The 13,313-nt window shown below is 34.0% G+C and overlaps 2 protein-coding genes across 6 annotated transcripts; one reads left to right on the top strand and one right to left on the bottom strand.

Moving 5' to 3' along the window:
- The first annotated feature begins 826 nt into the window (after window positions 1–826).
- Window positions 827–6,364, top strand: LOC114362246 (CKLF-like MARVEL transmembrane domain-containing protein 4). 2 transcript variants are annotated; one of them, XM_028317549.1, is made up of 4 exons: window positions 827–1,247; window positions 1,400–1,535; window positions 2,075–2,341; window positions 4,212–6,364. In XM_028317549.1, exons 2-4 carry the CDS (start codon window positions 1,410–1,412, stop codon window positions 4,350–4,352), a joined length of 534 nt encoding a protein of 177 aa, XP_028173350.1. In that variant the 5' UTR covers window positions 827–1,247; window positions 1,400–1,409; the 3' UTR covers window positions 4,353–6,364. The 2 variants fall into 2 exon arrangements, with proteins under 2 accessions (XP_028173350.1, XP_028173349.1); XM_028317548.1 differs by having other exon boundaries at window positions 1,400–1,538.
- A 1,357-nt stretch (window positions 6,365–7,721) lies between these two features.
- Window positions 7,722–13,281, bottom strand: LOC114362247 (CKLF-like MARVEL transmembrane domain-containing protein 8). Of its 4 annotated transcripts, none has more exons than XM_028317550.1 (5): window positions 13,110–13,281; window positions 10,600–10,735; window positions 9,792–10,052; window positions 8,319–9,587; window positions 7,722–8,256 (listed from the first exon to the last, which is right to left on the bottom strand). In XM_028317550.1, the coding sequence occupies exons 2-4, from the start codon at window positions 10,723–10,725 to the stop codon at window positions 9,501–9,503; spliced, it is 474 nt and encodes a 157-aa protein (XP_028173351.1). In that variant the 5' UTR covers window positions 10,726–10,735; window positions 13,110–13,281; the 3' UTR covers window positions 7,722–8,256; window positions 8,319–9,500. The 4 variants fall into 4 exon arrangements, with proteins under 4 accessions (XP_028173351.1, XP_028173354.1, XP_028173353.1 ...); XM_028317553.1 differs by having other exon boundaries at window positions 13,187–13,257; XM_028317552.1 differs by lacking the exon at window positions 13,110–13,281 and adding an exon at window positions 12,845–12,914.
- Window positions 13,282–13,313: the final 32 nt, after the last annotated feature.

Below are 13,313 nucleotides of genomic sequence, written 5' to 3'. Positions count from 1 at the left end.
ATATTTTTTTGTTATTTTTTCCGGTAAAAATAGGTCTAATTTCACCTATTTTCATATGTGCACTTTATCAAGACTCAGACTGTATTACGTACTTAAGTTAGCTACATACAGTGTGAGTCTTGATAAAGTGCACGTCATATGAAAATAGGTGAAATTAGACCTATTTTTACGGGAAAAAAAATCTGAAACTTATTTTTATTTTATTTAGGAACCAACGGCGTTACAATGATTAAATCTTAAAGTAACTTAATTATAAGTATGGCTAGTTATAGGTTTCCCCGGAATAACCTTAAAGTAAATCTACCGTTCGGATTACCGAGACGCAAACTCCAAAAGATGAAAACTAGAACATTAAAAATAACTTACTTACATAATATTATTATGAGAATACATTTTAACTAGATTTTACCCGCGGCTTCGCTCACGTGAGATTAAATTTATTACGGATCATAGTATCATTTATTTTATTAAGCTTATGTAGGTATTTTTAATTATTAATAGTTTTTTTCTTCTGATTTTTTAAAAATTATTTATATTTTCATTATTCTTTCACAAATATCATTGGTTTTACTTATATTTTCATAGAAATTTTATTAATAGAAAAAAATTATAAACTGCTCCATTGAACAATAGAAAATCGAATTAACTAGCCACACTCACAGCTGCACATTTGAATACGGATTACCGACATCCGACTTAATTTGAATTTGCAAATATATATAGTTATCTGTGATGTCGATACTCGTATGTGGATGCTGCACTAACTTGTTGACAGATTTGGCAGATGGAAGGACGGGGATCGGGGTCGGCGGGGGGTATCAATCAATCAATGATTTTTGCTCAAAAATCTCGCGTTGAAGCCTACGAACAAACATTAAGTTTGTGTTTATTTTGTATTGTACTTAACTTTTGTATGTAAAAACAGTGGAATTAGATGGACTATTTTATTAATTTAATGAAAAAATCACAGATAAAGTTGATGGTTATGCCCAAATGCAATAATTAAACAACTCAAATTTTATGTAAACAAACCGTATTACTACAAAATACAACTCGTCTTCGTGAAATTGTGACTCATTCACGTAACTTTGGGTATCCGTTAATAATTATGTGTCAAGGAGAATGATGACTCCATTGGTACTTAGCGTCCGTACTCAGTTATCTCACTCGACCAGCGTGAAATCGTGAGTTGTGTGGTGTGGTGCCTCTAAACTGAGCCGTACATTTTTATCATTTGTATGAATTATGTAAGTAACCATTCTCATTCCGATTGATAATTTCTTTTTAGTAATAGAATTATATTTATTGGTATTCTATTTATTCATTACCTTTTTTTTACTGTGTATTAAAATGTACCTAGTTTACTATACAATACTTTATTAAATTTTTTCTTTGGCAGATGAATAATCATGACATATCCAAACCAGCCACCGCCACCTCAATTCTTGGGCTCCTCCAACACCGTGTTTATTACAGAAACACGCTTTGATCCATCGTACCTAAAAACACCACCCGGCATCATCAAATCTATTATTATTGTGAGTATTTCAAAATAAGTTTTACTTGTTAAAAAAATCCTAAGGCTGAGTTACACCAACTTACTTTAACCGCAACTATAACAATACTGGTGCTTTTTGTATGGAGTTTGACAGATTTTTGACGTTTGTTAAAGTAAGATGGTGGAACCTAGCTTAAGTTTCAATATTCATTCTATTAATTTTTAGAGATTTCAAGCATGAAATTAAGTTTTTTCAAATCCATAACTTTCATCTATTCATGATTAACACTAAAAATAGTTTAGTTCTACATAATTTAGCATTTTTAATTCAATATTTTATAATAAACTAGCTGACCCGGCGAACTTTGTTCCGCCTTAATGACAATAAATAAGCAGACTTTTTTTTGTTTCGAACGGGATAAAAAGTATCCTATGTCCTTCTCCTGGCTCTAAACTACCTCCCTGACAATTTTCAGCTAAATCGGTTCAGCCGTTCTCGAGTTATAAGCGAAGTAACTAACACGACTTTCTTTTATATATATAAGAAGAAGTTAACCATGTAATAAATTTTTCCAGCTATTTAACTTGATTGCGTTCATCTGCATCCAAGCATCAGCGTTCTGGTCGAATGGCCGCGGTGTGTTCTTCAACACTGTGGCTGCCGTCGGCTTCATCTTCTCCGGAGCGCTGCTCGCGCTGTATGTGTTCCATGTCGTGGAGAAGTACCACAACCTGAAGTGGCTGAAGATCGAGCTGGTCGGCAATGTGGTGCTGGTCTTCTTGTTCTTGATTGCATCTACGATTGTTGTTGCATTCGGATCGGCGGCTTATTCAGCAGCTGGGGTAAGTTTGTACTTAAAATTCTTAATAATAGTAATTTCAAAATGTGAAATATTTGTTTTATCCCTATTGCAGTTTTAATGTTGCTGTTAACAATTATTTAATTAAGATTACTTTCATATCATATTTCTAAATCAAAACACCCTGTAACTGTATACAAATTGACGGTAACCTAAATTTGCTCAAATCTTGTAGATAGATTGAAGGACTCTACAAGATACAAATTTAGTATGATAACATCTGTCACTAATAAGAAAAAAGGGGTTATAAATGTTTGATAAAAAATATATTTTATATTATGTCTAGTCTAGCTAGAGAATCCATGTCCTATTGACTCGGTGACACACATTGCAATCATTGTCGGCAGTCATACGTGCGCTGTTTACGAATCACATGGAAATGAGTATTGGTTTATACCTGCCTTAGTACCTAGGACTAACATTGTATTATAAAATATTATACATATCTAGACTTTGTTTATACAAATAAAACATTGCCATATTTATACATATACAGGGTGTTAGGTAAATGGGTATATGAGCTGACACTAGCCCATGTTAACATAATATGCATATAAATGGTATGGTGAAGTCAGAAATTTAATATCATCATTTTAATTTTTTAAATGTTCATACAAAATAAAATGTTTCAAATCAGATTTGTATGAAAATTAAAATATTTAAAATGATGATATCAATTTTCTGACTTCACCATAACATTTATATGCATATGTTAACATGGGCTAGTGTCGGCTCATATACCCATTTACCTAACACCCTGTATAGCTGTGCCCGCGACTTCGTACGCGTAAAAATAGTTTGAATAATTTCCCGTTTTTGCAACATTTTTCTTTTCTGATCCGCCTCTATTGGCTGCAGGGTGATGTAAAGTCTTCCTCAATAAATGGGTTCCAACACAATAACATTGATGCAACTCAATGCAGAAATTATGGCATATAATGAGATCATTTTATTTATAACTAGCTTTCCGCCCGCGGCTTCGTCCTCGTGTAAAAAGGGCCGTTTTTAGGGTTTTCCCGGATATTATTCGAATTTTTCTCGCCGTAAAAACCGTCCTTGGACTTTTTAACGAACATTTGAAAAAAAAAAGAATTGGTAAAATTAGTCCAGTCGTTGCATTGTTGAGTTATGCGCTTACCAACATATTTTGAGAGTCATTTTTATATTATAGAAGGTGAAACACGACGCTTTGTTAATTAAATGCCATACAAAGGTGTACCTGCATTATAAATGTTTATTAAGTATTATATTTAGCCGATGACTACATAAAGATGTCGGCACTAGTAATCTTATGTGAGTAAGTAGTTTACAGAGGTGACTCAAATAATACTAGGGCTAAATTGGTTAATGACTCAAGGGACCTTGGCCATATGAGGTCTTCCGAGTAGTTATCTAGGGTCAATTTGCTATGCAATTGACGGATTTTGATTGCTGACGAACGCGTCTGTGTGTGAGCAGGTATAATTTGGGACCATTTCCATAATTTGTTATTTAAAAAATTAATTATTTTCTCTACTATAATCTCAAAAACTGTTTACCACACAACCTCGTGCTTATCATATGACCCTAATACCAGCTATGTACTATTTAACTACAAAATGGTCTATACTATAATCCGGGCCCTTTCAAGGCGAGAGTGAATAGACACTTACAGGGCAGATAATTATGTACCATTCTAGACTGCATCTCACTTAACACCAGGTGCGATTGCCTTATCTTGCATTTAAAAAAACTACTGCTAATTTTGTTAATAGCGATGATTTAAAATTCGACACCTATACGGCCAATGTCGTATGCCCAACTTTTAGTTTAAAAAGATACGTTTTAAGTGTGATTTGTTTCATGTTTGCCAGTTCTTCGGCTACCTAAGCATGGTGCTGTACGGGCTGGAGGCCTTCCTGAAGGTGCGCGCGCTGCAGGCTGGTGACCTGGCGCAGGGAAGCCGCGTGGGCGCCGCCGCGCCACACGTGCTCACACCGCCCGCGCTGCCCTAGGCCTCCAGCTAAGTCCGTCAACAATTTCATCGATTAAAATAAAAAACCTGCCCTGTTCTGCATAAAAAAATCGACCAAACCTCGGCTAACTGCCATCCGTCTCAGTCAGAGTTGCTCACTCACGCGTCTAGTGCTATAGTGTCAAAATTTGACTACATGGTGTGCACCGCGCTTTGCCGTGGCGAGATGAACACTTGATGCTTGAAGAGGATCAAATCCCTAAGTTACTAAGGCTCAATTTATGGCAATATATCCCGTAGTGATATTCCGTTGATGAACTGCTTTCACTTCAGATTTACTACAATACTTATGTGAAGTATTTGAAATCCAACGGGTTTTAGATTTGGTGGTCACGTTTAACTCATTTCGCTCTAAGACGAATTCGTTTTTAAACGGTTTTATTTAGCTTGTTTCAAGTCAGCATTAAAATGTAGACGAAAAAGTAAATTCTGTGGAATTAAAAGGGAGATTGCGAAACAAAGCTGTGCAGCATGTGCCAGAAGTTTGGAAAGGTTCAGAGGCTATAATCAAGTGGTGCTCAATCTGTAGGGTGGCTTCAAACGTTCGTGCTCGACTGAATAATGTAGATAGGTGAAGCAGAGTTTTTCGAAGTATTTTATTGTATAGGTCTAACAAGCGACTATAGGCCGAATTGAATATCAAACAAAATATTAATTTCTGACAAAACTAAGCAGAAAAATCGACGCAGCATAAATAATGCATTTGTTGTTTAATAATGTATATGTTCAGTTAGAAAGGCACCCAAATCGTATTTTGCTAAAACATTGATTTTCATAATTAATCAACTTAATCAATTGTTTTAGAAATCGACTTGATATTACATATTTTATTACAATTTTATATACCTACCTACTATACTAACGACCACGTTTATTCAAAGACTAGTTATAAGGATTTATTTATTAATTTTCCTGTTTCGTTTAAGTAATATTTAAGTATTTTGAATTAATCAAAGTTTTATGTAATAAGGAAAATTTTAATAAATAATGTTTACTCACAGTGTATTCACTGATTTTACCTTGTTTGGGCAAGGTATTGATCAAGAGTTTCAACAAAATATTATTTTCACTGTTTTGAATTTAGTTCCGAAAAATTCCGTTGTCCGTAAATTCTCATGGCGCTGCATGATAATATATGGGTATTTTTATTTTGTTTTTCAATATTTATCATGCGACCCACCTATTTTGTGCTCACGCATGTGTAATAATGATTGTATGTTCTAAGCGCTTCTATTACTGTACCTCAGTTTGTACTTATACTACTTAATGTAAGTCTTAAATGTTTGTGATATAAGTTAAGGTCATTTTGAATAATATTGGTTCGGAATGGAATTAATATTATACTTGCGCGATTAGTTACGTGTGGAGAGCACCTCCCAATGACGTATTGTTCTCGCTGATTATTTAACCGAGTTAAAAAAAGGAGGTTCTATTTATAGTCAGTGACGTCACTGTCCTAGTCTCAACGCGTTATTTGTGAAGAATAATGTTCTTTGCTGTAACTTCGTCCCTTGTAAAATATGCAACAATTGCTCATAATTCGTGTCAAACGTAGTGTCGCAACATTAAAATTGAACAATGGGACTTGACGAAACACAGTTGAAAATATAATTTTAGGAATTTAGTACCTATTCCATTTTGGTTCCATTTTATTTTTTCGTACAAATACTTACATCATGTACCTAGACCACCTAATAACTATTTTTGTAACAATTAACTTGTAATTAATTAACAGCCCGTTCAACCATTACTTCTCGGTCTAATTGAGCGATGTCAAACGTGTAATAAGTGTGCACGATAATTATACTCTCTGACAAAGGGACCTTAGTTGTTTTGTTACAAATCCATACGATATAATCTACAATAGGAAACCCCCCCCCCCCCCTTTTTTTTAGGTGGTAAAAATGCATTGAGCTGCATACTCGCCGCTGTGGTCAGCAGGCGACGGGTTATGTGGGGCTCTCCCCTCCAGACGGGAGGGGCCTACCCACTNAGGTGGTAAAAATGCATTGAGCTGCATACTCGCCGCTGTGGTCAGCAGGCGACGGGTTATGTGGGGCTCTCCCCTCCAGACGGGAGGGGCCTACCCACTAAAAATCCACCAGTGTCCTTCTTTCTGAGCATAGGGGAGTTGCCGGTGTAGCGAACCTTAACCCGAGTTCCACCTATGCTCAGTTAATCCGTTGTGCGGACCAACCCCCCTGCCCCAACCCAAAAGAGGGCGATCCTGATGGTCAATACAACTTTTTGTATGAACCCAACCTAACCAAAATGGAATATGATAGTTGTAAATATGTAGGTACCTACATGTTGTATGTATGACATCACACATGAGACTGAACATTTTTGTGTTAAATAATGGCGCCTATTAACAGCAGGCACACTTTTTTTGCAAAATTACCCCTATTAAAAGTAGGCTTACAAGTTTAAACGTTTAGTTTCGAAGTGATGTCATTTGTATTGTAACTAACTTCTAGGAAAAACTGATCTCGTATTCTTTATATCTAATAGTTTATATGTATTTTACTAGATAATTGTTATCTTTTTTATGGTATACAGGGTGTCCCGTAATGTAACGTCAAGCCGGAACTGGGTGTTGAGGCAAGTTGTGCAGGTTATCAGAAAAATATAAAAAAAAATCTATGTGGCATATTTTCAGAATAATAGGCATTTAAAAAAAATCTAAAAATTCTACTCCAGGTGACGGTCCTTTTACTCGTGTTGCCACAAATCTTCACTTTTTCCAAATTTTTTTTTTTGTTACGTAACCCTGAATAATGCTTCTCTAAATTGTTATCAAAATTACAAAACCAACTGCTCCAGCTTGGATGAAAAAAACACATTACTCCCAAAAAANCTTGCCACAATCGCGTAGTACATTTTTTTTTCAGTACAGTCAGTTTAAACTAGGCAAAATTTTTATTTTGAAATTTTTTTTGGGAATAATGTATTTTTTTCATCCAAGCTGGAGCAGCTGGTTTTGTAATTTTGATAACAATTTAGAGAAGCATTATTCAGGGTGACGTAACAAAAAAAAATTTGGAAAAAGTGAAGATTTGTGGCAACACGAGTAAAAGGACCGTCACCTGGAGTAGAATTTTTAGATTTTTTTTAAATGCCTATTATTTTGAAAATATGCCACATAGATTTTTTTTTATATTTTTCTGATAACCAGCACAACTTGCCTCAACACCCAGTTCCGGCTTGACGTTACATTACGGGACACCCTGTATAACTATCAGTGTCAAAATAATACTAAACTTAGCTGTATGTTAAATCACAATAATTAAGCACTCGAATTTAGATTCTATGTTTACAATATTTTATTCGAAGTTACACTTCTTGACCAATTTTAAATACCATTTCGCACTGTGTTAATCAATTCTGTTCAATATTTGCAATTGTTATTCTTAATTATAATATTTACATAAAATACTTTTACATTTGTATATTACTATCCTAAACCAATTTGGATTTATATTGGCATCTTTATGTATGTACTTGGGTAAAAATCCTAAAATCGTTATAGGTAATTATTACTTATTGTTATAATTTATAATTAAATACGCTTTAAATGTGTTCATACTGTTTTATTCATAAGTAAAATACAAGTGGCTACTGACTCTAGAGAAAATAATGTGTTTTCGAATATTTAGAAGGCACGGGAGACTGCGACACACATACACTCAAAAAATAAACAGTTAAGGGAGCAGCCCCACTTCCAAAATGCACTGCGATATTCACCAATATTACTATTACACTAATAGTTACTGGGATATTCACGATGTTACATATTTGAATTAACCATGGTAACAAAAATTATTAAGCTTATCAAATATAACAATTACCAAAATATTAAAACTTATCATGAATGTTAAAAGCTTATTAAAGAGCTTCCTCGTTGTGGATAAAAAAAAAAAAAAAAAAAAAAAAAAAAAAAAAGCTTCAAAAATCTATTTACAAAAACATTTAAGTGTATAAAAACGTTAGGGTGTAAAAGTATCTTCCTTCCTTTAATAAATACATGCTAACAAAATAAATGTTACCTTGTGAGGCAGAGGCATATACATATTTAAATTCTTAACATGATTAACATTAAATGTTCTAGCTAGAATATAATACATTAATAAGTTGATATCTTAATATTCAGAAATTGAAAAAAAAAACCCTTAATTCAATTTGATCCTTAATTGAACAAAATAGAAAGTTTATTATTATTATAGGTTCATCTAATAACCCGTTCTTATTACAGACCATTTGTTTATAGCCTGTAAATTTTTGTTTAATCACCAAAATCATGTAGGTAGTGGTCTAGAATATTTTCGAAAACCTATTCGATCAGAAAAACAGACGACAGGTGTGAACAGTACATTAAGAAGGTATCAACGGATAAAAGAGATTCTTGTATTTCCTGAATAACTCTGCGCCATAGCTGCATCATATCAAAAATTATGTAAAAAGTAACCATAATACAAAAAAAAAGTACATTGTGCATTATTAATGATTAAAGTGCATTTCATATTATGTGTATAAGTGCATCTAAAAATATAAATGCATCATTAGTGGACCCAATAGAATATACTAAATAACAGTAATAATAATTGACAGATAATGATCTTATAGACTCTCAAAAACACTAAGTAACTCTGGTTTTAAACCATTTTATAACTGTGAAAAATATAATGAATTGTCTTAATTCTGAAAAGTTATTTTTAAGGCACTTGGTATGTCAGGCACGTTAAAATACTTATAACTAATATGAAGTAGTACTCGGTACATACTTGAGATTCCTTTCATAGTTTCCTTTCAGATTTTGAAAACAGATATTATAATGATGATTTTGCTATTATAAGTAATAGGTTACATCAAAGTATCCAAGTGTAAAAAAATTAAATAGTAACTTAAAAAAACTTATAACGTATTATAACTTAACATACAACCAACATCTTATGATCGGTGAGGTAAAACAAAATATTAACCTAAATAATAACAGTAAATGGCCATAAATACATTTCAATCTACAAAAGATCAGTCATCATTAGTTCGTTACTATTTACCAATGACAAAAAAAAATGAACCATCCTTCATCATTGAATTCCTTTGGATGCTTGTCATAGGTGCTCAAGACTTACTGAGGAGGCAGGCCTCTCTTCCACCCTCTGTACTTCAAGTAGCCATCAAAAGTATATGAGACGATAGCACAAAAACCAAAGAACTGTAAAGAAAAAACAATCCATTATACATAATAATCTACTTGTGATTGATTGAAATAATGCATGAAAAAACAATTTTATTCAACTTGGAATTAAGAAATGTATGACAAATCTCTCAAAGTCCAAATGCAATCGAACAAGAAGCTATATACATAAATGGAAACAAGAAACTAGTAAGCATTTTAAGTAATAAAATTGATATTTACCCCAACAGCATATCCAGTGCTTTCTGCTAGAGTGGCTGCAAATATTGACGTTCCAATGTATGTCAACACCACAATACCACAGTAGAAGAACTCATACTTGTGCCACGGCAGGTGATCATACTTCTCCACGAAATGGAATAGATACATGAGGAACAAGAATAATGTAATCATGTTTGCCACCCAGTATAATATGTTATAAAATATAGGTGAAATGAATGCTGTAGACACCTTTATCAATATAAATCCAAGAGTGTTGCATATCTGAAAGCAGAGCATACAAAATATTTTCATTATCTTTTACGTGACTAAGCAAAGCAAGTGTTGGGAACCCAACAACGCGCGGGAGGAGACGTGCGGGCGGCGCACAATGACTAACGTCACCTCGGGCCGACAGCGTCATCATCGGCTGCGCTCGGGTCACACACTCGCTTTTTGGACACCACCGTCGACGCACGATTACCGCGTATCCTAGATAATTATTGTAAACTAGCTGACCCGGCGAACTTCGTACCGCCTTAGCGTAGAGATTTTCTTAATATTTTTTTCCGTAAGAACCATCCTTGGACTTCCACAAACATTTAAAAAAAAGAATTATCGAAATCGGTTCAGCCGTTCACACGTGATGCCGTGACAACGCGAAACGGGTTTCATTTTTATATATATATAGATATAGATAGATATAGATTAGGCTGGCGAGAATACAGCACCTATTTTTATACAGTCCGCTATTTCATTTATTACTAATATTCGTTAGGATCCTAACAGCAAGTTATAAGAATATAAGTATTTTACAAAAGTAGGTACATACCACTTGAATTATTTTAAGTATCCCAGGCAAAGATTTGAGGTAGCTTCTGTCAAACCTCAATACTTTTTGATTTGCTGTGTTCCCAGTGTCTACATTCGTTTGGTGGTTGGGATAGTTATCAAACATTGCGGTGGATCTGAAAATGCATGAATGTTTTGTGCAGGGTTCGAGGATATATATCAAGGGATATATATCTTGATATATATCGGATATATATCCGATATATATCCAGCCGGTTTTGATGATATATATCAATTTTTAAAATTTGTATCTGTATTTATACTTTTTCACATAAGATTTTTGGTTTTTAGTTGATTTTGCCGTATTTACAAGAAGATTTTATGTTTTTGCTTTATTTGTCTGATTTTAAGTTTTAAAAACATTAAAAACATGTTTATGTGACACATATGCAATGGTATTCATAAATAATACAATAAAATAATAGTATAGCTTTCATACAAATTTGATATACAGGGTGACTTTTGTATCAGTATCCAAATTTTAATATAATAATCTATGAAGCGAAAGACAAAACACGTATTTTTTATTTTTGTATCGTCCAGTACAAAAATGTCAAAATAAAGCACCCAGAAACAGTCTGAAAAAACACTTACACCGTGGTCACGGCTCACTCGCTTACGCACGCACACACGTAAGCGCCTGCCCGCGCCGCATTTCATTCATTGCGGTACGATTTTTATAAGTTGTCGATTTTCCCTTCATACTTTCACGGGCTTAGGACCGTCAAAATGCAAAAGATTTCAAAGTGGTAATTAGTTTTAATTAAACAGACTTACTAATTTATGGTAGAAAAATTAAATACCTACGACAATAATTACGCTATCAAAAAGAAAATAAAATCACCGAGAGCGGTAACACTACTTTTCTTGTGTACCTATTCGGGGGTATTTATCGTTATTTTCATGTGCAATAATTGAGATTGCTTACCAAACCTACCTAACCTAACAACAAACTAACAAATTATGAGTAGTTATTTTAATAATTGCCCAAAGTGCATACCATTTTTCTCCAGACAGACTTGCACGCTTTTGTACATTGTCTTTGAGTTTATTTAAAACTACAGTGTCATTTCGCACTTCGCGTCTCGTGTAGGTACTTACCTACTTGCTCGCGGATCTCGCTTCAGTTTGCCGCTAAAATCGTTCACCGGTTTGGCACTGTTGGGTTTAGTCCTTGGTTACGAAGTCGATGTCGCAGGCAAATTGTATGATTCCGCATTTTACAAACGGCGTCGTCAATTTACAAACGCTCGCTGTTCTATGAAATGCCGAAGGCAAATTGGCAACTCGTTCAATTGATAAAATTTCGACTATGATTGTTGCAATAGGGTGACCATCATAAAACACCATGTTGGACAAATCAGACATAATTTCAGAAATCAGGTAGGTATCTATTCAAGTAAAACAAACCTAAAATACTTGCTACTCCTAAAGTAATTAAAATATTTTCGAAACAAAAACAACACTAGACTAATTTAAACTATTGACGTACCTATAGTAGGTACATAAAAATATGACATTAAATAAGTTTCGATACTCAGTCCTTTAGATAAGTCTTACATTTTAATTATACCAAGAAGAAGTCTAGAAGACATAACACAATATTTTTTATACCAATATATTCCGCAGCAGTCCTCCGAGCACCAGATTCCATTGTCACCTTAGCGTGTTTTACGTGCCGGATAACCTCAAAAACTATTTTATTCTTCCATAGCTTTTTCACTGCTCCTATTTGTGAATCGTAAAATTTTCTTAATTCACTAAGTACAGTAAATGTTTTTTTTTGTGAAAAGTCCTTTGAATACGTAGAATTTGCACTGTTTTCTGTATCACAACACCACTATCCGACGCCATTTTTCTTGTTTTGATTAGCAACGCCTCGCGTGGTGAGAAAAAGAACTAAATACTTCAATTTGCCGCGGCATTTTGTAAACAGCGATTGAATTGGCTATCAAATGTTTTGGCATATTATAAAGTGCCGAGGCAATTTACATTTTGCCTTCGGCATTTCATAGAACAGCGAGCGTTTGTGAATTGACGACGCCGTTTGTAAAATGCGGAATCATACAATTTGCCTGCGACATATACGGTATATGAAAGTTATGATGTCATCCTAGTTGTAATGGCAATTAAATTGTGACTTAATGTTCATTATGATGTATTGTACATGTACATGTGTGTATATGAGAGCAAAGAATGTTGAACATGCTCTGAAGCATACTAACACAGAAACAAACCATGTAGGTATGCTTTTTGTTTAAATTAAGGGAAATAATAAATTTCTTCCAACCTTAAAATCGTCCTAGGAGCTCAGGTATTAAATTGACAGAGATCAGATAAACGAAGATATAATATATTACAATATTCGCAGTACAAGGAAAACCGTCGCTAATAATTACCATGCTCAGTAGTTTTATTAATGTTTGGCTAAGCTGTTTGGTAACAGTCTGGTGAACTAAACCAACTTGAATTAATGTGAATTGCGCTTACTTTCAGTTATTCCTAATGGTGACGTAAAAACGATTGTTTTAGGGGATAAATGCTAATGGTATTTTTAGCACTTTTACTTTCTGCTTGTTGGAAAATCCAATAAAATTCCAATTCCAAGTCACACAAACACTCCCATTGCCTACGCGCAAGTTTTGACTTTTGTCAATTTGACATTTGTTTGACTTTGACGTTCTAGTACTCGTT

This window comes from Ostrinia furnacalis, unplaced genomic scaffold, assembly GCF_004193835.3.
Source record: "Ostrinia furnacalis isolate ACB-3 unplaced genomic scaffold, ASM419383v2 OfSCF6303, whole genome shotgun sequence".
NCBI classification, from domain to species: domain Eukaryota; kingdom Metazoa; phylum Arthropoda; class Insecta; order Lepidoptera; family Crambidae; genus Ostrinia; species Ostrinia furnacalis.
This window is presented reverse-complemented; position numbering and strand designations above follow the sequence as displayed.